The sequence below is a fragment of the Mustelus asterias genome, chromosome 6, assembly GCF_964213995.1.
Source record: "Mustelus asterias chromosome 6, sMusAst1.hap1.1, whole genome shotgun sequence".
NCBI lineage: Eukaryota > Metazoa > Chordata > Chondrichthyes > Carcharhiniformes > Triakidae > Mustelus > Mustelus asterias.
In genome coordinates, this window is record NC_135806.1 from 65836877 (window position 1) to 65861254 (window position 24378).

At 42.6% G+C, this 24378-nt stretch overlaps 2 protein-coding genes across 4 annotated transcripts in view; one reads left to right on the forward strand and one right to left on the reverse strand.

Moving 5' to 3' along the window:
- Positions 1-4098: 4098 nt before the first annotated feature.
- qng1 (Q-nucleotide N-glycosylase 1) lies at positions 4099-22564 on the reverse strand. 3 transcript variants are annotated; one of them, XM_078214471.1, is made up of 5 exons: positions 22254-22564; positions 19057-19414; positions 15110-15369; positions 8970-9165; positions 4099-5661 (listed from the first exon to the last, which is right to left on the reverse strand). In XM_078214471.1, exons 2-5 carry the CDS (start codon positions 19391-19393, stop codon positions 5432-5434), a joined length of 1023 nt encoding a protein of 340 aa, XP_078070597.1. In that variant the 5' UTR covers positions 19394-19414; positions 22254-22564; the 3' UTR covers positions 4099-5431. The 3 variants fall into 3 exon arrangements, with proteins under 3 accessions (XP_078070597.1, XP_078070596.1, XP_078070598.1); XM_078214470.1 differs by having other exon boundaries at positions 22331-22560; XM_078214472.1 differs by having other exon boundaries at positions 21889-22560.
- A 102-nt stretch (positions 22565-22666) lies between these two features.
- Positions 22667-24378, forward strand: part of LOC144494912 (kinesin-like protein KIF27) — an 82380-nt gene continuing 80668 nt past the window's right edge. The window contains exon 1 of the mRNA XM_078214480.1: positions 22667-22822. The gene's annotated coding sequence lies outside the window, so the exon portion shown is untranslated. The remainder of the gene's footprint in view (positions 22823-24378) is intronic.

Below are 24378 nucleotides of genomic sequence, written 5' to 3' on the forward strand. Positions count from 1 at the left end.
ATGTATATCAGGAAAGGCTGAACATGCTAGGGCTCTGTACTCTAGAAAAGAAAGGGCTGAGGGTCACCCTAGAAATATAGAACCGTGGAATGTTATAGTACAGAGACAGGCCATTCAGCCTGTTGTGTCAGTTCTAGCTGCAAGAGGAGCTCAGCTAATCCCACTCCCTTTGTCCTTGCCCATGGCCCTGCAATATTTTTCTCTTAGGTGTTTAACCCTTTTGAAAGCCACGGTTGAATCTACCTTCCCCACAATCTCAGGTAGTACATTCCAGATTCCAAAACCAATCTCTGCTGGTTCTTTTGCCAATCACCTTAAATTAGCATCCTGTGGTACTTGACCCTCTGCAAATGGAAGCATTTTCTCTGAACTGTGATTTTGAACAGTTCTATCAGGTGTCCGCTTATTCTTCCTTGGGGTGACAAAAAATGTATAAAAGTTTCAGTTGAAGAGGGGCAGAAATGTTGCACAAGTGGAAATAGGTGGTGTTGCTGATGGTTCAGTAAGTAGTCTCACAACACCAGGTTAAAGTCCAACAGGTTTATTTGGTAGCACGAGCTTTCGGAGCACTGCCCCTTCATCAGGTGAGTGATGAGTTTGATTCACAAACAGGGCATATATAGACACAAACTCAATTACAAGATAATGGTTGGAATGTGAGTCTTTACAGGTAATCAAGTCTTTACAGGTGCAGACAATGTGAGTGGAGAGAGCGTTAAGCACAGGTTAAAGAGGTGTGAATTGTCTCCAGCCAGGACAGTTAGTGAGATTTTGCAAGCACAGGCAAGTTGTGGGGGTTACAGATAGTGTGACATGAACCTGGTTGAGGCCGTCCTCATGTGTGTGGAACTTGGCTATCAGTTTCTGCTCAGCGATTCTGTGTTGTCGTGTTTGTGAAGGCCGCCTTAGAGAACGCTTACCTGAAGATCAGAGGCTGAATGCTTGTGTTACCAAATAAACCTGTTGGACTTTAACCTGGTGTTGTGAGACTACTTACTGTGCCTACCCCAGTCCAATGCCGGCAACTCCACATCATTGCTGATGGTTATTATATATGAGGTTTAAAATTCAGCTCAGTATCAAAACAATTGCCACAAATTCAGAGTTTGGCAGGTATAGAGGTACAGTTTACCCAAATTCAGAGTGCACAAAAATATGTTGTCATACTTTCGTGTCCAATTTACTGAGCTACTTATGACTCAAGGTACCACCTATCACTCCAAATATTACATGCCTGTGTTCACACAGTCTCATGCATCACATTAATGATACGTGATACTATTGAGGCCTTACTGAAGTTGGTTATGTGTTCTAATGTGTATATTTTAAACAATATTTGAACATTAAAGGCGTTAAACATTAAACTGCTGGGAGAAGTTTGCAAACAGTTAGTGGATCTGGAAGCGGGTATGCAGTAAGTTAATGTTGGAAACCTTTGCAATAGGAAATTAAAGACAAATGTATTTCCCCAAAGCACAATAAAAATATAGAACATGGCACCATAACCATTGCTGACATGCATTTGCGGGGAAATTAAATAATATAAGTACATGAGGGAGAAAGGAACTAAAGGATATGTTGGTAGAGAGTTAGATAAAGTAGGGTGAATCATGTGAAACTAAACATCACAGATCAGTTGGGCCAAATGGCCTGTTTCTATACTGCAACAGCACACATTCACACATGTAAATATGTTGTAAAATAGGGGAGTATTTTAAATTATATGGTAATAAATATTAAACATGTTACCCCTCCCCCCATACACATTGTAAGAGGTTGTTCAGTGTACTTAGTGAGAATAATTAACGACAGACTTTAAACCTCTTAGGAACCACTTTATTTTGTGCCTGTAAGTGGTGTACACATGGTTTTCCCACAGTGGACCTCTCAACTGATTTTGAACATTGCAAAAATGCACTTTTGCAGACCTGAAGGACATGAATGTGTTTTTCTCCGAGTGAAGCCTTTAATCAACATTACTTAGATCAGATGGAATAGTTGCAAGTTAAATTTCAAAGATTTCATGATTCTATCATCATCCTTACAAATTTCCTAAACCCACCCAGGATTATGCCTTTTCAATGATTTGCAGGATATAGTGAAAACTCCTGCAAACTAGATTTCAAACCAATTTGCCTCACCAGCAGCATTATAATCAGTCATGTTGCAAAAACCCAAGGTATAAAGTTTTAAAGTTTATTTATTAGTGCGAAATGTAGGCTTACATTAACACTACAATGAAGTTACTGTGAAAATCCCCTAGTCACCACACTCCAGTGCCTGTTCGGGTACATGGAGGAAGAATTTAGCATGGCCAATGCAGTTAACCAGCACATCTTTGGGACTGTGGGAGGAAACTGGAGCACCCGGAGGAAACCCACGCAGACACGGGGAGAACGTGCAGATTCCGCACAATGACCCAAGCTGGGAATACGAACCCAGGTCCCTGGCGCTGTGAGGCAGCAGTGCTAACCACTGCGCCACCATAATATTTAGTAATGATTCTGATACAGCAATTCAGTTCAATAGACTGCAACAGGGTTACCGTGAAACTTGATGTATAACTTCTATGCTTTTCCATGGGATCTAAAATGAATTTTGAATATATGCAATTTATAACCTAGATTTTAAAATCCTGAAGCTAAAGTTAATAGGATAAACACGAGCATCAAGAGCTGATGTCTCTAATATTCATGTAGATTTTGACCAGGCACTTCAAACAGTAATGCTGACCTTTTACATGCACCAGTAATGATTTTTATCTTCATTGAATTTGGACCATTTGCCAAGAGCACAATTGAACTTCAGTCACTTGATTGCTGCTTATGAAATTCAAAATCTAATACTAAAAATTCACAGAAACAGCAAGCAAAACAGGATTATGAAATGTCTGCAGGGTTCACAATTTTAATAAAAACAGAACGCTGTATAAACTCAGCAGCATCTGTGTATGGACAGTAGGGAGTCTAACAACACCAGGTTAAAGTCCAACAGGTTTATTTGGTAGCAAATAAACCTGTGGATTTTAACCTGGTGTTGTTAGACTCCTTTACCCCAGTCCAACGCCGGCATTTCCACATCATGGACAGTGGAACAGAGTTAATGATTCGAGTCCAAATAATTTCTTCAGTATTGAAGAGGGGTAGAAGTGTAATGGATCAGATAGTTGGAGGGGGGGGCGTGAAGGTGGTTGGGCAGAATAGAAAGACAGGGATAGGTCGGAGCTGAGGAAAAGTTAAGATGTAATGGACACAAGACAAAGGGAGTGTTAATGGTACCATTAAGGACTAAAGAAATGCTTGTAGTGGCATAAAGATAAGATAGCAGAATGTGTAAATAGGAGAACAAAGGTCAGTGCTCAGTAAAAGAAAAACCAAAGATCAAGTAACAGATGGCCCTGTGGGGGAGAGGGGTGTTTTCATTGGGAAAAACCAATGAAACAAACATCAAAAAAGGGTCAAGATGGGGACGGGGGACAGGGGGAGGGGGTGGGGTGAGTCCAGTCTAAAGTTGTTGAACCCAATGTTGAGTTCAGAAGGCTGTAACATGCCTAACAGAAGATATGCTCTTCCAGTTTATGTTGTGCTTCACAAGAACGTTGCAACATGCCAAGAAAGGATATTTGGGCACGAGAACAAAATGCTCAGTTGAAATGGCAAGTGACAGACAGGTTGGGGTTATGCTTGTGGGCTGAGCAAAGGTGTTCTGCAAAGCAATCACCCAGATTGCGTTTAGTCTCCCCAGTGTTCAGGAGACTGCATTGGGAACAGTGAATAGTAGATCCAATTGAAAGAGGTGTAAGTGAAATGCTGCTTCACCTGAAACAAGTGTTTGAGCCCACGGGGCAGTGAGGAGGGTTGAGGTAAAGGGCAGGTGTTGTACTGTGATTGCATGGGAAGGTGCTATTGGAAGGGAATGAAGAGTTGGGAGCGATGGAATAATAAGGGTGTCACAGAGGGAATAGTCCATGCAAAATTTTAACATTCTTGTATCATCAATAAATTTAAAAGGTCTGCTCATTTCTGATCTTACATATAAAACTAAGCTGCTGCTTGCAATTCCCATATAAGTGAAATTTTAAAAAACTGGAAACATACAGGCATTGTGTCAGCCGCACTTTTATTATTTGCCCACAGGCTTGCTCAAATTTAACATGTGAAATTCACATTTCCAGTACAAAATTAAAATGAAAAATTTTATCTTCAAAGCAATCATGAGAGTATCCATCATCTTCCCCAATTTCCATTCTGGTCTCTCCACTTAACACATACTGCTAACAAGTAGGGTCCAAATGGGGCAACCTCCCCATCAAGACTAGTTGCGAATCAAGCAATGAAGTTTTAGGACCAGCTATGCAGCAACTTCCATTCAAAAACATACTAAGAGTGCATTTTTAATTGCTGATTTACAAAAAAAAACTGGGTACATAATTGAGCCTTTATAAAACTATGTGAATAACTAGAGTATTGCTTTCAGTTCTGGCCATCACACTTCAGGAAGGATGGGAGGGAGAATCCTTAAAATGGTACAGAATTTAAATGGTACAAATTTACCAGAATGGAGGGGGATTTTAGCTACAAGGTGAGGTTGGGAATGTTGGAGATGTTCTTGAAGCAAGGGAGATTTGACAGAGGTGTACAAAGTTATAACAAGTTTGGAAAAGGCAGACAAAGAAAACTTCTCTCTATTAGCTAATGGTACATGGACTGGGAGATGCAGAATTAAGGTTTTGGGAAAGTGGTATGGTGAGAATGTGAGGAAGATTTGTTTTTTTACATAGCGAGTGGTAAGGATCTGGGACTTAATGCCTGCCGGGGTGGTGGAAGCAGAGGAGATTGTTGATTTCTAGAGGAAATTGGATGGGCACCCGAAGGAAATAAACTTGCTGGGTTATGGGTTAGAATGGGGGAAACGGGACTGATTAAACTACCCTGCAGAGACCTACCATGGACTTTATTGGGCTGAATAGCCTCCTTCTGAGCTCAAATGACTATCTGCAATTGTGATATGGTTTACTATGCAGATTTCAAATGCACCCCTCATTTCGAAGATACAGAAGGAAGCTACCCTGGATGTGTAACCTACCCCCAGGTGGAAGCCAGTGTTGCTCTATTTAGCCACAAGCAAAGTTACTAGACATCCATCCATTTCCTTTGGTTTCATTCTGATGGAAAATAATTGGATCTTAATTCTGCACTTGTCAGTATGGAGCTGTTATTAGGACCTCAGAATAGATAGAATTAATTTGGATCTCTAAATGCATTTGCTTACACTTACTACAATATTTTGTAAAAGACTACTATTTTAATTTGCCATTTCAGAGATGTGAACCATGGTAGGAGCTTGCAATTTAGTACAAGTGAGCTCCATAATCTTTCTCCTGAAATAAATTGTGTGCCTTTGCTTTATAGAAACTGCAAAAAACATTTAACTAGTAATAGATGCAGCGAACACGATGGATGGGAATATTTGTCATGTCATTTCGAAGGTCTTTTGCATAATCCCACAGGTAGTAATCAATCAAAACAGAATTGATGTGTGTATTTGTGCATCCTTTCTGTGCTTCAAGTTCCAGAATGTGACGCAATATTAACTCAATGCACCAAATTGAGCAACCTCGAATCTCCACTTCTTCACAACTCCCCGATTGGAAGAGGACACCTAGGGTAGGAATTAAAAAGGCAACTTTAACTGCAGTAAAAATGGTTCCAGCAACAAAAACCTGAACCAAAATGGTAACAAATTCAAAATATCAGATTGTGAAACACACATTAATTTTTTTGGACAAGAGTGTTTAACAAACAGAACAGTTAATAGTAAAATGGAATGTTATAGTTATCAACTGAATGAACAATCGGAGTTCATGGATCAACCTTTTGAAAAACTGTCTTATATTTTAATCAACTCAATTGTTCATTTGCTATTTCGTAGTTATATGGGGCATGATTTTCTAGATATAGAATATTTTCAGCTGTTAAGACCACTTATAGATCAATAAACCAGCCATGATAGCCCCAATGTATTCTCTATAACTGTATCAAATAATATCTATATTTGTTTAGTATATGATATGTCCTGTCTACCCAAACACCTTCTGATCATTAAAAGGCAGAATGTTGGCAGTGGATTGCACAAAGGGTAGACACTGGTTTTTCACCTTTGGAATTTGCTTAACTCAGAATGATGGATGAAAATATCCTCTCTCTGCTGGTAATGAGTCTTTTGCAATAGGAGTTTTGGCAATCTCTTTATTAATATGCATGGACCTCCAGCACAGAACTGTCCATGCTCAATCTTACCTCATGAGCCTGAAGAAACAGCGTATAGGAAATGAATTCAATCCAAAAGTAGATGATGCCCCCTCCTAATGTTTGGGCTGAGATACATTCTTGGGACTGAACACCAAGAGCTTTATTCAAAAGGAGGGCACAGTGATATGGATGTGAGAAAAGACAGAGGAAGCTATTAGACAGCTAATTATGCAACCCTGAGGATGATCTGAGAGAAGGAGCTGCGCTTGTAGTGGCAAACCTCTGCCAAGGGGATGCCCTTGCCGTTTGTACCATCAGATGGCATTTTGTTCATGTCATTAAAACCATCTACCGCATAGCCACCTTCCCAAAGTAGCTGAAGTTCTGATACAACTTGGGACTCAAGCTATCAAAACTAGACTGCCAACTGCCCTTTGACAAGGTAAACTGACTTCCCACCACTGCCCAACATGTTGCTGTCACTGCACAGAACATTAAAAAGAGCTGAACCTACCAAAACTGGAATGTAGCCCTTGCATCTGTTTAGTTAAAATGATTATTCTTTCAGAGCAGCCAATGATTTGTGCCTTGATAATCTAATTTATTTATCTGCAGGATTACATCCTCAGTGAAGAGGAGAATCAATGTGAATGAAGAGGGAGCAGAAAAGTGATAATGCTTTGGAAACATTATGATTGAGATGTTGAACAGTATTTCTCTTTTTATTCTTTCATGGGATATGAATGTCACTGGCTAGGCCAGCATTTGTTGCCTGGCCTTAACTGCCAGAGAAGGTGGTGATAAGCTACCTTTTCGAATTGCTGCAGTCCATGTGGTGTAGGTACACCCACAGTCCAAGAAATGTGATCCATGATTTTGAAGGTGAAAGAAGTGAAGGAACAGTGAAGGAATGGGAATATAGTTTTAAGTCAAGCTGGTGTGTAGCTTGAAGGGAACTTACTGGTGGTGATGTTCCCATGCATTGAAAAAATCTGCTGCCAGATGGAGGTCACAGGTTTGGAAGGTAACATAGAAGGAGCCTTGGTAGTTGCTGCAGTGCATCTTGTATATAGTACACACTGCTACTGCTGTGCAACGGTGACGGAGGAAGTGAAGGTCTAGGTCGGTTGATAGAGTGTCAATTAAACAGCTGCTTTGTCCTGAATGGTGTCAGGCTTCTCAAATTTTGTTGGAGATGCACTCATTCAGACACTACATTTCTGACTAGTCCTTGAAATTGAGACTAGCATTGTGGAATCAGGTTGTGAGTTACTTACCTCAGAATTCCAGCCTATTGACTTGCTCTTGTACTTATTTGGCTGGTCCAGTTTGGTTTCTGGTCAATGGTAACCCCTAGGACACTGATAGTGGGGATTTCAGCAATGGTAATGCCACTGAATGTCAAGGAGAGATGGTCATTGCTTGGCACATGTTTTACAAATGTCACTTGCCACTTATCAGCCCAAGCCTGAATATTGTCCTGGTCTTGTTGCATTTGGACTGCTTTAGTATTTGATGAGTTGTAAATGGAACCGAACAACTGCAAATATCCTTATGATAAAGGGAAGGTCATTGAAACAGCTGGGCTGCGGCCATTATGCTGAGGAATTCCTGCCACTGTGTCCTGGGACTGAGATGATTGTGCTAAGTATCAATCCAACCAGTGGAGAGTTTTCTGCCAGATTCCCATCAACCTCACTTTAGCTGGGGCTCCTTAAAGCCACACATGGTCAAATATTCCCTTTATGTCAAGGGAAGCCACTCTCATCTCCCCTCTGAAATTCAGTTCCTCTGTCCATATTTGGACCAAGGCTGTAATGAGCTCAGGAGCTGAGCAACCCTGGCAGAACCTAACCTGAACAACAAGCAGATTGTTGCTGAGTAAATGGTGCTTAACAGCACTGTCATTACCTTCCATCACTTTGCTGATGTTGAGAGGAGATTGATCGAACAGTCATTAGCTAGATAGGATTTGTCCTGCTTTTTGTGCACAGGACATACTTCCATAAATATTTATTACCTGTGTGGAAATTAGAACTGACCAAGTTAATTAAGGAATTTAGTGCAGTTAAGTTGATGTAAGCTCTTTTTTTTAAAACCCTACCCCCATACATAGAGCTTCCATTTAACTTAAATCTCTCCTTTGTCATGATTGACAGGAGAATAATAAAGGAGCTCTGGTGCCAATCTCCTACAGCCCTGTGTATGTTATCTTCATAGCTATGCGGCCACAGCTGCTTTCCTGTTCCTTCGCAATAATGACCTAGTTCAATATTTACAAGTCGGTGGAAACAATATTTTTTATTGTAAACTAATACATGTGACGATAATAAATCAAATCAAATCAAGCTGCCTTCAACCCACCATCATATTAACACAACTTCTCCAGAGGAGAAATGAAGATATAAATACAACAGAGGGATGGAAAGTTCCAGTCATAAGATGCACTTACATAAACCACTGGTACTGAATCAAATTGATACTGTGGTCAAGATTTCCCCAAAATTTCATTTTTTCTTACATCTTAACTGACAAGTAATCGACAGTTTCTCTCTCTTGCTCAAATCTGCAGAACTGCATTCCTCTATCCATTCAGCAGCCTCTAGCCTCCAGTGAAATGCTTGTTCAATCACTTGTGCCAAATGCATCTTGACTGTAGCTAGAGACAGATATATGACAGTAACACTCTGCTGTGTTGGTACGAAACTGATTACAAACCTCGTTGAAGTTTTTCCATGAGTTTTTCTGAGTATTTCATGGCTCCAAGGTAGACAAGGGCCTGAGGGATTCTGTAGTCGGCAAACATAGTTAGACTGGTCATGTCATGAAAGACACCATCCCCTTTTCCTTCCAGTAGGCCCCAGATATCTGCTATAAGGATTTGTGCCCTTTTGTAAAAAGCAACTTTCTTGCCCTAAATAAAAAAAGAAATAATTGTGAAGATTTTAAATTTCCAATATTTATAGTGATATTTCAAGTCCATCATATATGAACTTTGGAGAAATTTGAAAATTCTGTTCTTTATAATTGGTGGCAGTGTATGCTATAATACTATTCTACTCTCTCTCCCATCACAAAGGAAAAAAATGCATCTACACAGAACTATAAAACTCTTAATTCTGTGCTGTGACTAGAGGCTAACATGACCACAGAATAGTTTACTAATGATGAGACAATCACAGCATCAAGTTGTGACAAAAAAATAAGAAAAATGAGATGTGATATTGATTTGGAGGAGAGGGAATGTGAGTGAGGTGTACCATCATGTATTTTAAGTTCAGAGCAAAGACACTGGAGTCTCTAATTAACAAGCCCTGAAATACAAAGGAATCAGACTGAAGAAAATTCAATACAAAAAATTGGTGTGGAATAGAACATAGAAACACTACAGTACAAACAGGCCCTTCGGCCCACAAGTTGTGCCAAACACGTCCCTACCTTCTAGACCTACCTATAACCCTCCATCCTATTAAGCTCCATGTACTCATCCAGGAGTCTCTTAAAATACCCTATTGAGTTCGCCTCCACCACCACTGACGGCAGCCGATTCCACTCGCCGCACCACCCTCTGTGTGAAAAACTTACCCCTAACATCTCCCCTGTACCTACCCCCCAGCACCTTAAACCTGTGTCCTCTCGTAGCAGACATTTCCACCCTGGGAAAAAGCCTCTGAGAGTCCACCCGATCTATGCCTCTCAACATCTTATACACCTCTATTAGGTCTCCTCTCATCCTTCGTCTCTCCAAGGAGAAAAGACCGAGCTCCCTCAGCCTATCCTCATAAGGCATGCCACTCAATCCAGGCAACATCCTTGTAAATCTCCTCTGCATCCTTTCAATCTTTTCCACATTCTTCCTATCGTGAGGCGACCAGAACTGAGCACAGTACTCCAAGTGGGGTCTGACGAGGGTCTTATATAGCTGCATCATTATCCCCGGACTCCTAAACTCAATCCCTCGATTGATAAAGGCCAGCACACCATACGCCTTCTTAACCACCTCCTCCACCTGCGGGGCCGATTTTAGAGTCCTATGGACCCGGACCCCAAGGTCCTTCTGATCCTCTACAGTACTAAGAGTCTTTCCCTTTATATTGTATTCCTTCATCCCATTTGACCTACCAAAATGGACCACGATGCATTTATCTGGGTTGAAGTCCATCTGCCACTCCTCCGCCCACTCTTGCATCCTATCTATGTCCCTCTGTAACTTCTGACATCCCTCCAGACTATCCACAACCCCACCAACCTTCGTGTCGTCGGCAAACTTACCAACCCATCCCTCCGCTTCCTCATCCAGGTCATTTATGAAAATGACAAACAGAAAGGGTCCCAGAACAGATCCCTGGGGCACACCACTGGTGACCGACCTCCATTTAGAAAAAGACCCATCTATACTCACTCTCTGCCTCCTTTGGGCAAGCCAGTTCTGGATCCACCGGGCAGCAGCCCCTTGGATCCCATGCCCTCCCACTTTTTCTAGAAGCCTTGCATGGGGGACCTTATCGAACGCCTTGCTAAAATCCAAATAAACCACATCTACCACCTTCCCTTCGTCAATGTGTTTAGTCACATTTTCGAAGAACTCCACCAGGCTTGTAAGGCACGATCTGCCCTTGACAAAGCCATGCTGAGTATTCTTGAGCATACTAAACCTCTCTAAATGCTCATATATCCTGTCTCTCAGGATCTTCTCCATCAGTTTACCAACCACTGAGGTTAGACTCACCGGTCGGTAATTACCTGGGCTATCCCTATTCCCCTTCTTGAAAATAGGAACCACATCCGCAATCCTCCAATCCTCCGGCACCTCTCCCGTCTCCATCGATGACGCAAAGATCATCGCCAGAGGCTCTGCAATCTCTTCCCATATAATGTTTTATATTCTACTACCTCAGCTGTTTCCTCAGTGGAAATTGAGGAAGATCTTCAATAAAAGAAAAGCAATTGTAAAAGTCAAAAGGGAAGCAATATTCTTATCCCTTAGATGGCCATAAGCGACTTCTACAAACGTCATCTTGATGAGCCATTGGGCTACACTTGCTGTGCTGAAACCAATCTGACGTTTAGTATGACAATGCTTTGCTTTTATCTTTAGGTATCGGTACCAATAATTAAACGCATCATTCTATGGGAATAAAAAGTCATCTCGTTTAGAAAAATCAGAGATTGCAGAGCCTTTGGCTTTGATCTTTGGGTCCTCACTGTCCACGGGGATGGTGCCAGAGGACTGGAGAGTGGCGAATGTTGTTCCTCTGTTTAAGAAAGGGAATAGAAATGACCCTGGTAATTATAGACCGGTTAGTCTTACTTCGGTGGTTGGTAAATTGATGGAAAAGGTCCTTAGGGATGGGATTTACGACCATTTAGAAAGATGCGGATTAATCCGGGATAGTCAGCACGGATTCGTGAAGGGCAAGTCGTGCCTCACAAATTTGATTGAATTTTTTGAGGAGGTAACTAAGTGTGTTGATGAAGGTAGGGCAGTTGATGTCATATACATGGATTTTAGTAAGGCGTTTGATAAGGTCCCCCATGGTCGGCTTATGATGAAAGTAAGGAGGTGTGGGATAGAGGGAAAGTTGGCCGATTGGATAGGTAACTGGCTATCTGATCGAAGACAGAGGGTGGTGGTGGATGGAAAATTTTCAGACTGGAGGCAGGTTGCTAGCGGAGTGCCACAGGGATCAGTGCTTGGTCCTCTGCTCTTTGTGATTTTTATTAATGACTTAAGAGGAGGGGGCTGAAGGGTGGATCAGTAAATTTGCTGATGACACTAAGATTGGTGGAGTAGTGGATGAGGTGGAGGGCTGTTGTAGGCTGCAAAGAGACATAGATAGGATGCAAAGCTGGGCTGAAAAATGGCAAATGGATTTTAACCCTGATAAATGTGAGGTGATTCATTTTGGTAGGACTAATTTAAATGTGGATTACAGGGTCAAAGGTAGGGTTCTGAAGACTGTGGAGGAACAGAGAGATCTTGGGGTCCATATCCACAGATCTCTAAAGGTTGCCACTCAAGTGGATAGAGCTGTGAAGAAGGCCTATAGTGTGTTGGCTCTTATTAACAGGGGGTTGGAGTTTAAGAGCCGTGGGGTTATGCTGCAACTGTACAGGACCTTGGTGAGACCACATTTGGAATATTGTGTGCAGTTCTGGTCACCTCACTATATAAGAAGGATGTGGAAGCGCTGGAAAGAGTGCAGAGGAAATTTACCAGGATGCTGCCTGGTTTGGAGGGTAGGTCTTATGAGGAAAGGTTGAGGGATCTAGGGCTGTTCTTTCTGGAGCGGAGGAGACTGAGGGGAGACTTAATAGAGGTTTATAAAATGATGAAGGGGATAGATAGAGTGAACGTTCAAAGACTATTTCCTCGGGTGGATGGAGCTATTACAAGGGGGCATAACTATAGGGTTCATGGTGGGAGATATAGGAAAGATATCAGAGGTAGGTTCTTTACGCAGAGAGTGGTTGGGGTGTGGAATGGACTGCCTGCAGTGATAGTGGAGTCAGACACTTTAGGAACATTTAAGCGGTTATTGGATAGGCACATGGAGCACACCAGGATGATAGGGAGTGGGGTAGCTTGATCTTGGTTTCAGATAAAGCTCGGCACAACATCGTGGGCCGAAGGGCCTGTTCTGTGCTGTACTGTTCTATGTTCTATGTTCTAAACCAATGTTCTTAGAAGTTAGGCAGGCCCACTTCCAGATTGGTTATGTGGAAATCTAAACACAGCAAGAAAAACTCCAAGCACTTGTTTTTTGGTGAATAGTAAGCAAAATAAATGATGCAGCAGTGAAGATATAATGCACTTAAAAAGCATTTTTAAAGGATTGATTTTTAGTACTAAACACCAAGTTATTTTGAAAATTGAGCATTTTTATTACTGTTAATTTCAGTATTGAGCCTAGGTCAATTAGAGGATTTTTTTCGCCCCCCACGCTGCAATTTGTTGTGATTTGGAATGCATGAATGGGTGATAGAAGCATTTTCAATACTAACTTTCAAAAGGAAATTGGACAAATAGCGGAAGGAAAAAAAATGCCAGGCTAAAGGGGAAGAGGGGGAAAATGGGACTAGTTAGCCTGACCAAAGAGCCAGCACCACATGATGAGCTGACTGGCCTCCTGTGCTGTAAAACTGTGATTCTGTGCCAAAGAACAAACAAAGCAAATTTCCAGGCGCCACCTGTTCCGAGATGAGGCTTTCAGTAAGCTACTTTCCGCTCTGTGTAACAATCTCCTCAGGACTAGAAGGCTAGAAAGTGATGGACTGCAGACACCAGGCAGACGTGTCACAAATATAAGTTGACAGCAGATGGCTCCTGGCATAGGAGATGCTACTGGCTGCATCCCAGGTGAGAGAGAGCCTGAGATTCCTTGGTCTCATTTGCCATGCCCAGCTGGCACTCTGCTGCTAGAACCAGCTGAAAGGGATTTGGGAGTTACGGAATTGGGATGTCTGGTCACTATGGAGTGGAAATGAACATGTAATAATTTAATTTACAAGAACTGATTGAGTATACATGTGATGCTACTATAGTAAAACTGGTCTCTCCAGACAAAACCTCAAATACTGCGAATAAATCTGCATACAGAACGGAGGGGGGGGGGGGGGGGGAGAGAGGATGTGCCCAGAGTGGATCCTTTGGTACAGAAAACATAAGCTTTGAAGGGAGGTAATTGCAAGGGAGCCTTAAAAATGCATAACACTCTGAGGAGCAAAGTTAAATTCACAGCACTTTTATATCAAAACACGGTTAAACAGACAAAACATTAGTTGACTACTTATGCCAGGAAGCATCACTTTGTCAATACCAATGGTCTTCCAGTAGGATAATGGAAGCAAAAAACTGAGATTATTCAACAGTGATTGCTTGCAGGGCATATCAATTCTTCTGTCAATGTCTGCTTTAATCACAGTAATATTTTGTGAATTCATAGAAGTTTCATAGTAACCCCAATAGTAATTGCAACTCCAAGTAATAACTTCAACCCATACACACACATCCTGTGCATTCAACAGCTTATTGACCCTAAATCCTTACTAGCTTCCTATTAAAGTAGCATCATCTGAGATCTGGAGGCTCTTGTGTATTTGCACTACTTGTTTTCCCATTTGCTATTATAACATTTCTGCTTTAAAGTTGCAACCTTGACTCTGATCCCTTTATTCTGAATTCAAGAAATGTTGCCACTTCCACAAGGGGAGAACAAAACCCCAAGGTGACTAACCACTAATTAGGATATCAAGTATTTCATTTTACCTGCTGAGGACAAATATAACTGCAGAACACCAGATGAGGCAATCTTCACCAAGTTAACTACAGTTCTACTTTATGCATGCTACAGTATCACCATTCTCAGGTGATTTGCACTTTTCTCAGCCATAGTGTACGATCAATGGAACACAAATCTAGCCCAGCTAACTGACAGTGTGGATCAAATCACTTATTGCGTGGAAATCGAGTTACTTCACAGCAGAGGGGATGAAATTACATATTTCAGAAAAAAATGTTGCTATGTCTTGTCCTCTGGCCCAATCCACTTGCGTTGCAAATAGACACTACCAACATGCACCAGGTATTTACATTTCTGCAAATGGAATTGGTTTTCCCGCAGACTGCTGGGAGATTTATTTTTAATTCCTCGTGTTCCGCAATAAAGAACAAAATTGCAGGAAATAATTCGTGGGAAGCACAGTGGGAAGTTTCCTACATTCAAAATTTGACAATTCCAAACATAGCGAACGTTCTCATATATTTATAATGCCAAAACTATATAGCAACCAGAAAAAATAAGTGCCCCCTCCAACCCATATTGATCAAAAAAGGGTCTTGACCACAGCAGAGTTACCTGAAATGTAGTTTCATCCCTATATGAAGGAAAATTTTCCACCACAAGCTGTAGCAGTTTCTGAGCACTATTTTCACTCTTCTTGATGCAATTAAGGAATGAACCATCAAACTTCTCGAGTAATATGTTTCCAGCCTCTTTAAGTACTCTGAGACGTTCTTCAATCAGAGGCATTGGAACATCTGTGTCAGAACGTAGCACATATTTCAGCTGATCCAAGGTTATATTAGCAAAATATGATGCAGTGGTAATGGGAATACCTTAACAGGAAGGAAGAATATTAGCAATATTAACATAATCACTCCTCCTAGTAGAAAAACTTGAGATCTGAACAAGGCAGATCAACAGGGAACTGCATTGTTTTGTACACTTATCAAAGTTACAAACGACATTCAACGTGTTAAAGATAAGCGATCTCTCCTCATCCTTCTTACTCTGTCTGTAGTCTCTGACATTGTGGACCACATCACCCTCCTCCAAAGCTTCTCCACTGTCATACAGCGGGGTTGTGCTGCTCCATTCTCACCAGTGTATCACCTGCAATGTTTTTTCTCCTGTTCTGATATCGCCACCTCTGATCTATTGCCGGTTTGCTATTCTGATCTACATGCTTGTCCTTGGTGGTGGAGACAGGTTCAGGCAAGGCTTTCAAAAAAGAAATTAGATAAGCGTCTGAAGGGGAAAAAAGTGCAGGGTTACAGGGAAAGAGGAGGGGAGTGGAACTAGCACAAGCTTGATGAACCAAATGGTCTCCTTCTATGACTGGAGGCAGTGAAAATCAGCCAGTGTGGAGGTGAAAAATATGTCTGTGTGGTCACAAGTGAAAACTTAGTCAGGTTTAACAAAGATGTTTTCTCTATTTTCTTCAGGTGTCCCACTCCCACCCCTGGATAAAACGGACCACGGACACTCAACAACTCTGCTCACACGTGAAGACAACATTTGGGTCAGGAATCAGAGATGCTGGTACCCGTGAAAACATATTTTAGCTAGGGTGCAATCAAGTGGCAATTACTTAGCAATAACGTGCTCAGTGACACTAAGTTTGGGTTCCACCAGGATCACTCAGCTCCTGACCTCATTATAGAAAGAACATAGAAAGCCACAGCACAAACAGGCCCTTCGGCCCACAAGTTGCGCCGATCACATCCCCACCTCTAGGCCTATCTATAGCCCTCAATCCCATTAAATCCCATGTACTCATCCAGAAGTCTCTTAAAAGACCCCAACGAGTTTGCCTCCACCACCACCGACGTCAGCCGATTCCACTCACCCACCACCCTCTGAGTGAAAAACTTACCCCTGACATCTCCTCTGTACCTACCCCCCAGCACCTTAAACCTGTGTCCTCTCGTAGCAACCATTTCAGCCCTTGGAAATAGCCTCTGAGAGTCTACCCTATCCAGACCTCTCAACATCTTGTAAACCTCTATCAGGTCACCTCTCATCCTTCGTCTCTCCAGGGAGAAGAGACCAAGCTCCCTCAACCTATCCTCATAAGGCATGCCCCCCAATCCAGGCAACATCCTTGTAAATCTCCTCTGCACCCTTTCAATGGCTTCAACATCTTTCCTGTAATGAGGTGACCAGAACTGCGCGCAGTACTCCAAGTGGGGTCTAACCAGGGTCCTATAAAGCTGCAGCATTATCTTCCAACTCCTAAACTCAATCCATTATAGAGAGTCTAACGATCTTCCCTTCACATTCAATGACAATACCATTGCTGAGTTCTCAACTATCAACATCCTGGGGATTACCATTGACCAGAAACTGAACTGGACCAGCCATATAAATACTGTGGCTACAAGAGCAGGTCAGAGGCTAGGAATCCTGTGGTAAGTAACTCATCTTTTGACTCCCCAAAGCCTGTCTATCATCTACAAGGCACAAATCAGGAGCGTGATAGAATTATTTCCAATTGTCTGGATGAATAGTCAAGAAGCTCAACACCATCTAGGACAAAGCAGACCTGCACTCCATCCACAAAAATTCACTCCCTCCACCACCAACACACAGTGCAAGCAGTGTATACCGTCTATAATAGAACATAGAACAGAACAGCACAGTACAGGCCCTTCGGCCCTCGATGTTGTGCCGAGCTTTGTCCGAAACCAAGATCAAGCTATCCCACTCCCTAACATTCTGGTGTGCTCCATGTGCCTATAACCGCTTGAAAGTTCCTAAAGTGTCCGACTCCACTGTCACAGCAGGTAGTCCATTCCACACCCCAACCACTCTCTGAGTAAAGAACCTACCTCGGACATCCCTCCTATATCTCCCACCATGAACCTTATAGTTATGCTCCCTAGCAACAGCTACATTCACCCAAGGAAACAGTCTCTGAACATCCACTCTATCTATCCCCCTCATCATCTTATCAACCTCTATCAAGTCGCCTCTCAACCTCCTCCGCTCTAAAGAGAAAAGCCCTAGCTCCCTCAACCTTTCCTCATAAGACCTACCCTCCAAACCAGGCAGCATCCGGATAAATCTCCTCTGCACGCTCTCCAATGCTTCCACATCCTTCTTATAGTGAGGTGACCAGAACTGCACACAATATTCCAAATGTGGTCTCACCAAGGTCCTGTACAGTTGCAGCATAACCCCACGGCTCTTAAACTCAAACCCCCTGTTAATAAACGCTAACACACTATAGGCCTTCTTCACGGCTCTATCCACTTGAGTGGCAACCTTCAGAGATCTGTGGATATGAACCCCAAGATCTCTCTGTTCCTCCACATTCCTCAGAACCCTGCCGTTGACCCTGTAATCCGCATTCAAATTTGTTCTACCAAAATGAATCATCTCGCACTTATCAGTGTTAAACTCCATCTGCCATTTTTCAGCCCAGCCCTGCATTCTATCAATGTCTCTTTGTAGCCTACAATAGCCCTCCACCTCATCCACTACTCCAATGTCATCAGCAAAAGGCACTAAAGGAACTCATCAAGGCTCTTTAGAAGCACCTTCCAACCCATGACCTCTATTTGCCATCTAGAAGGACAAGGGCAGCAGATGCATGGGAACACCACTACAAGTTTCCCTTCAAGCCACACACACGATTTGGAAATATATTGCCACATTGGGTCAAATCCCTGCAACTCTTTCTCTAACAGCTGTGGGTGTACCAACACCACATGGTCTGTAGCAGTTCAAGAAGGCAGCTCACCATCACCTTCTCAAGGACAATTAGGGATGAGCAATAAATAAATGTCCACATCCCTTGAATTAATACAAAAGTAATCATATTCGAGTGGAAAAAAAACAAAGAAAGTTCAATTTCTTAGTCATGTTAAAGATACTCTAGTCACTATCACATTGATGTTTATGGAATGTTGCTGTGTACAAATTAGCTGTACTGATTTCTCCAATGCAAAGTGTTTATCCTTCACTAGTATTTTAATGACGTGAGAGTTTTTGAGATGCACTCACATTGTGAAAAATCATAGAATCATACAGTGAAGGCGGCGGCCATTTGGCCCATCAAATCTACACTGACCACAATCCCACCCAGGCCTTTTCTCCTTTACCCCACGTATTTATCCTGCTATTCCCCCTGACACTATGGGGCAATTTACCATGGCCAATCATCCTAACCCACACACCTTGGACTGTGGGAGGAAACCGGAGCACCCGAAAGAAACCCACACAGACACAAGAAGAAAGTGCAAACTCCACACAGTCAGCTGAGGCCGGAATTGAACCCGGGTCCTGGCGCTGTGAGGCAGCAGTGCTAACCACTGTGCCTCCCAAAGATCTATGCAAATTCATGTTCTTTACAGGAAAATTAAGTCCTAATTGCTTGTACATATTTCATTTCTCCAACTGGACTCGGGTCAATTTCTTTAACGTCACACCTAAGAAATAATGGTCTCTGAACCTAGCACAAATGGAATTTTCAAGACCTGCCACACAGATAAGAGAATAAAATCCAACTGGGAACTAACCTTCATCCAGTGCTCTGTTAATAGCAGCACAAAGTGACCAAAAGCCACTGTACATTTTGCCTTTATACTTCACCAAACATTTGTGATCTTCATTTTCAGACCAAAAGGAAAAGTTGAGGGTATCTGTAACAAATACCCAGTTGACAGAGGCCTCATTCATCGTTTGTGGGTTCAAGTCATGGAGCAATTTCCATCCTGTTGCATCAAGTTCCTTTGAATTTCTTTTTTCAAACAACATTTCAGCAACCTTTTGAACTCCTTCTTTTAAAATAGAGACATCTTTGCTGTTCTCAGATATAAATTTGCCAGCTTCCTTCGGCAGCAATAGTGCATCCATATCTTTTTCCTTCTATTAAATCTTGAGGGGGTAAAAGAAGAATAAATTGAAAATATCTTTACCGTATCCCAAAATAAATACAGCAGCAGATTCTGAGGGTTCCTTACAGTTCATACCTACACACCTAAATAGATATGTGCAGCAATTTATTGCTAAATGATATTTTGACATTTAAATTGAGTTTTGTCATATTAAGTAAGCAGCTCATTACCGAATGCAGCTAATCACAGTGTGAATTTTGGAATTTGGTTCGTGAGGGAATTTGATTCAGTAAGCAAGGAGGGAAACAGGTAAATGATTGGTTGGTGAGTTTTACACTCAATCTTTCAAAACTCATAATTTATTCGCAATTGTAATGTTTCATTATTAGTAAGGTTTAGTGGAAATAGTAAAGTTCTTGGATTAGTACGATATATTAATTATAAAATCATAAAATATTGACATAATAAAGATGGCAGGGCAGATGATGTATTGCAACTGTAGAATGTGGGCATTCATGGAAACCAGTGTGATCTAGGGCTAACACATTTGTAACATGATTATTTTAAAATTTTGTCACAGGAATTGGGCTTCACTAGCTAAGCCAGCATTTTTATTGCCTATCCTTAATTGCCCTAGAGAAGGTGATGGTGAACTGCCTTTTTGAAACATCTGCAGTCCATGCGGAGTAGGTTTACCCAAGTATACTATAGGTACATTCACAGTGCGTTTAGGGAGATCCAGGGTCTTGACCCAGCAACATTGAAGGAACAGTAATTTAGTCCCATGTCATGATGCTGTGTGGTTTGAAGGGTAACTTGCAGGTGTGTTGTCCCCATGTGTCGATTGCCTTGTCCTTTATAGGTGACAGAGATTGCGGGTTTGGAAGGCACGGTTTAGAGAACCTTAGTGAGTTCCTGTAGGTCATTTTGTAGATAATACACACTGCTGCCATTGTACTCTGATGGTGGAGTGAGTGAATGTTTGTGGTTGGAGTGCCAATCCAGTGGGCTGCTTTAGCCTAGATGGTGTAAAGTTTTTTGAGTGTTGATGAATCTGCACTCATTCAGGCAACTGGAGAGCATGCCATCAACCGGTTGAGGCCATCCTCGTGTGCGGAACTTGGCTATCAGTTTCTGCTCAGCGACTCTGCGCCGTCGTGTGTCGTGAAGGCGGCCTTGGAGAACGCTTACCCGAATATCAGAGGCCGAATGCCTCTGCCTTCAGCGGTCACGGGCATTCGGCCTCTGATATTCGGGTAAGCGTTCTCCAAGGCGGCCTTCACGATACACGACGGCGCAGAGTCGCTGAGCAGAAACTGATAGCCAAGTTCCACACACGAGAACGGCCTCAACCGGGATATTGGGTTCATGTCAGAATATCTGTAACCCCCACAGCTTGCCTGGACTTGCAGAATCTCACTGGCTGTCCCGTCTGGAGACAATACACATCTCTTTAACCTGTCTTAATGCTCTCTCCACTCACATTGTTTGTACCTTTAAGACTTGATTAGCTGTAAGGATTCGCATTCCAACCATTATTCTGTAAATTGAGTCTGTGTCTTTATATGCCCTGTTTGTGAACAGAATTCCCACTCACCTGAAGGAGGAGCTTAAGGCTCCGAAAGCTTGTGGCTTTTGCTACCAAATAAACCTGTTGGACTTTAACCTGGCGTTGTTAAACTTCTTACCATGCCTACTAGGCCATTATTATTAGCAGGGGGCATCCCGGAGCTTACGCAAATTAATTACCACAATAATAATACAAACAGTAAAGGCTGGATGAACTCAGCAGGGTCTGGCTGCATCTGTGGACCGAGAAGCACAGTTAATGTTTCAAGTCCATTGACCCTTCTACAGAATTACCACAATGACACTCAAAAAAAGAGCCTTGGCATGATAGTTGAAGAGACACGTAGTCTATAAATTAAAGGGCACAAGATTCATAGAAATCATAGAAACCCTACAGTGCAGAAAGAGGCCATTTGGCCCATCGAGTCTGCACCGACCACAATCCCACCCAGGCCCTACCCCCATATCCCTACATATTTTACCCACTAATCCACGCATCTCAGGACACTAAGGGGCAATTTTAGCATGGCCAATCAGCCTAACCCACACATCTTTGGACTGTGTGAGGAAACCGGAGCACCCGGAGAAAACCCACGCAGGCATGAGGAGAATGTGCAAACTCCACACAGACAGTGACCCAAGCCGGGAATCGAACCCAGGTCCCCTGGGGCTGTGAAGCAGCAGTGCTAACCACTGTGCTACCGTGCCGCCCTAAGATTTGACTGAGAAGTCAATAAATTCATCATAAGTATTAAGGTTCAAATCAAGATTGTTTGAGAGCTGTCATCGATAGAAGTGTGACTTCAGTTTATTTAAAAATATGGTAAAACTATGAAATAACAAAAGGCACAATTTAAAATTAGTGAAACATAATTCTTAAAGCATGTTACTCTTTCAATAAGTATCAATTTACGTGGAAAATCAAAGTTCAAGAAGTGATAGAACCTCAAACTCCCCGACAGCAGCAGGATACCAAGAATGAAACGAGGATCTGGAAGCACACAGAGCCACAGAGTCTTACAGCACAAAAAGAGGCCCTTAGCCCTCTCTGCACCAGCCATCAAGCACCTATCTATCAATTCTAATCTCATTTGCCAGCACTAAGTTCATTGCCCGGTATGCTATGGTGTTTCAAGAATCCATTTAAATGTTTCTTAAATGTTGTGAGGGTTCCCACGGGTTTCTCACTCGCTAGTTATTTGCCTGATCGCTCCACACTAACTGCAACACTATATCCTCTCCTCCACTATGTACTCTATGAACGGTATGCTTTGTCTGTACAGCGCAAGAAACAATATTTTTCACTGCACCTCAATACATGTGACAACAATTGATCAAATCACATGGCATCTTTGTGCTCAGGTACAAATCCAATCCCAATACACACCACCTCTTTCTGTAAGGGGAGTCCAGCTTCGCCCAGAGGCTACACTAAAACTGCCAGCCGGCCAATTTACTGATGGATGGGACAGATCGAAAGTCACTGGATTTAACAAGCCTCTGTCTCCTCTACAACTGCCAAACACTTGCATCACCAGCCCGACACGACCAAAGTATTCACTACGTTGGCGCCAGCAGACGAGCAAAAGTACATTTGGCACCAGTCCAAACCTACGCACATGCGGAAAAACGGCAGTCCCACAATCCACCGCGGTACGCGTATGCGCAGCGGTCCCTCCCGGTCTCTCCTTGTCCCCACCGGTGCCGCCATCTTTGTGAGGTCCAGACCAGCCGGAAGTGATGTTGCTAGGACACAGTTATAAACATAGAGTAACTGCAAGTTGCCGACCTCGCAACCGAACGGACCTCGCCATCTGCATTACATATGTAGACATCGCCTTAGATAAAAGGAACCGAGAGGGAGGCAGGTAAAAGAAAGGTAGGAGGTACGGAGTATACTTGTATTGGAGGCAGTTACAGCACACGTTCACTAGATTGGTCTCTGGGATGAGAGGGTTGTCCCATGATGGGAAACTGAATACATTGGGTTTATATTCTCTGGAATGGCAAAGAACGAGATGTGACCTCACTGAAACATTCAAGATTTTGGAGGGGCTGGACAGGAGTGTTGCCCTTTCGTCTCCAGAGACGTGTCGGTTAGGTGGATTAGCCATGGTAAATGCGTGGCGTTACAGGGATAGTGCAGAGGCTGGGCCTGGGTAAAGATGCTCTTTCGGGGAATTGATGCAGACTCAATGGGCTGAATGGCCTCCTTCTGCACTGCAGGGATCCTATGGTTGGTATCCCTGGCTGGGGAAGATATTACAAGGAGGTTGGGGGCACACTTTCAGCAAAGGAAGTGGATCATTTAGGACGGAGATGAGAAATTACTCCAAAGGGTTCTGATCTTCAGAGTTCTGTACCCAGAGAGTTGTAGATGACCCATTGTTGAGTCTATTTGAAGCAGAAATAGACTGATTTTTGTTATCTCGGAATCAAGGGATATGGGGATCGGGTGGGAAAATGGAGTGAAGCCATTTTGATCATGGTGAATGGAGGAGTAGACTTGATAGGCCACATGGTATGCTCCTTCTCCTATTTTCTATGTTCCGCTGTTCTTAATGATGCAACAGTAGAGGGAAAGTAAGTGAAGGAAGAGGAGAAGCCACTAAAAGTGGCGCAAATACAGGCAAAAAGCTGCCAGGACTTAGCCAGTAAAGCAGTGTTTCAGTTTGGCAGTATGTGGTGAGCAGGGCAGCAGAAGCTGCAATCTGAGTGACTGCGGCCCTTAGGCTAGAACTCTGGGTCAGTGTTAAAAGAAAACACATCTCACTGTCTCTAGTTTACCAGTTGAATTTGCTGCTTGAAACTTCCTATTTCTCTGCTCTTGTACTTATTACATGTACTTGAACCAGCTCCCTACCCTTAGCTCTTGCAAGTTTATTTTTCAACACAGTTAAACCTTTTGGCTTGTAACTGTGGAAACCAAAGAGCAGCTGAATTATACAGTTTCTGTATAATTTACAGAGGCGATACTGCTCAGTCTCAGTTAAAAGGCAGCCTGCCCCTTTCCTTTACCCTATTCTGGGGGAACCTTCTTTATGTCTCCCGTCAACTGCTGCATCCGGCCAGCCAGTGAATCAGACTCTAAACTTTCCAGTTAAGAATGATTCAAATCATGATATTGACAGACAGAATTATTATCAGGAATTCTTTTGCACTCTTGAACCATTTCCTGTAGTGGGATTGGTGATAATCTCTCGTATTGATGGCATCGTTTTCCATTTTGGTTCCAGCTGCTGTAAGGGTTTGAGTTCAGATAGTTCAGCAGATTGCTAGGCACAGTCTCTTCTAGGCCGGTTAGTCTTACTTCGGTGGTCGGTAAGTTAATGGAAAAGGTCCTGAGGGATAGGATGTATGACCATTTGGAAAGATGCAGCTTAATCCGTGATAGTCAACACGGATTCATGAAGGGTAAGTCTTGCCTCACAAATT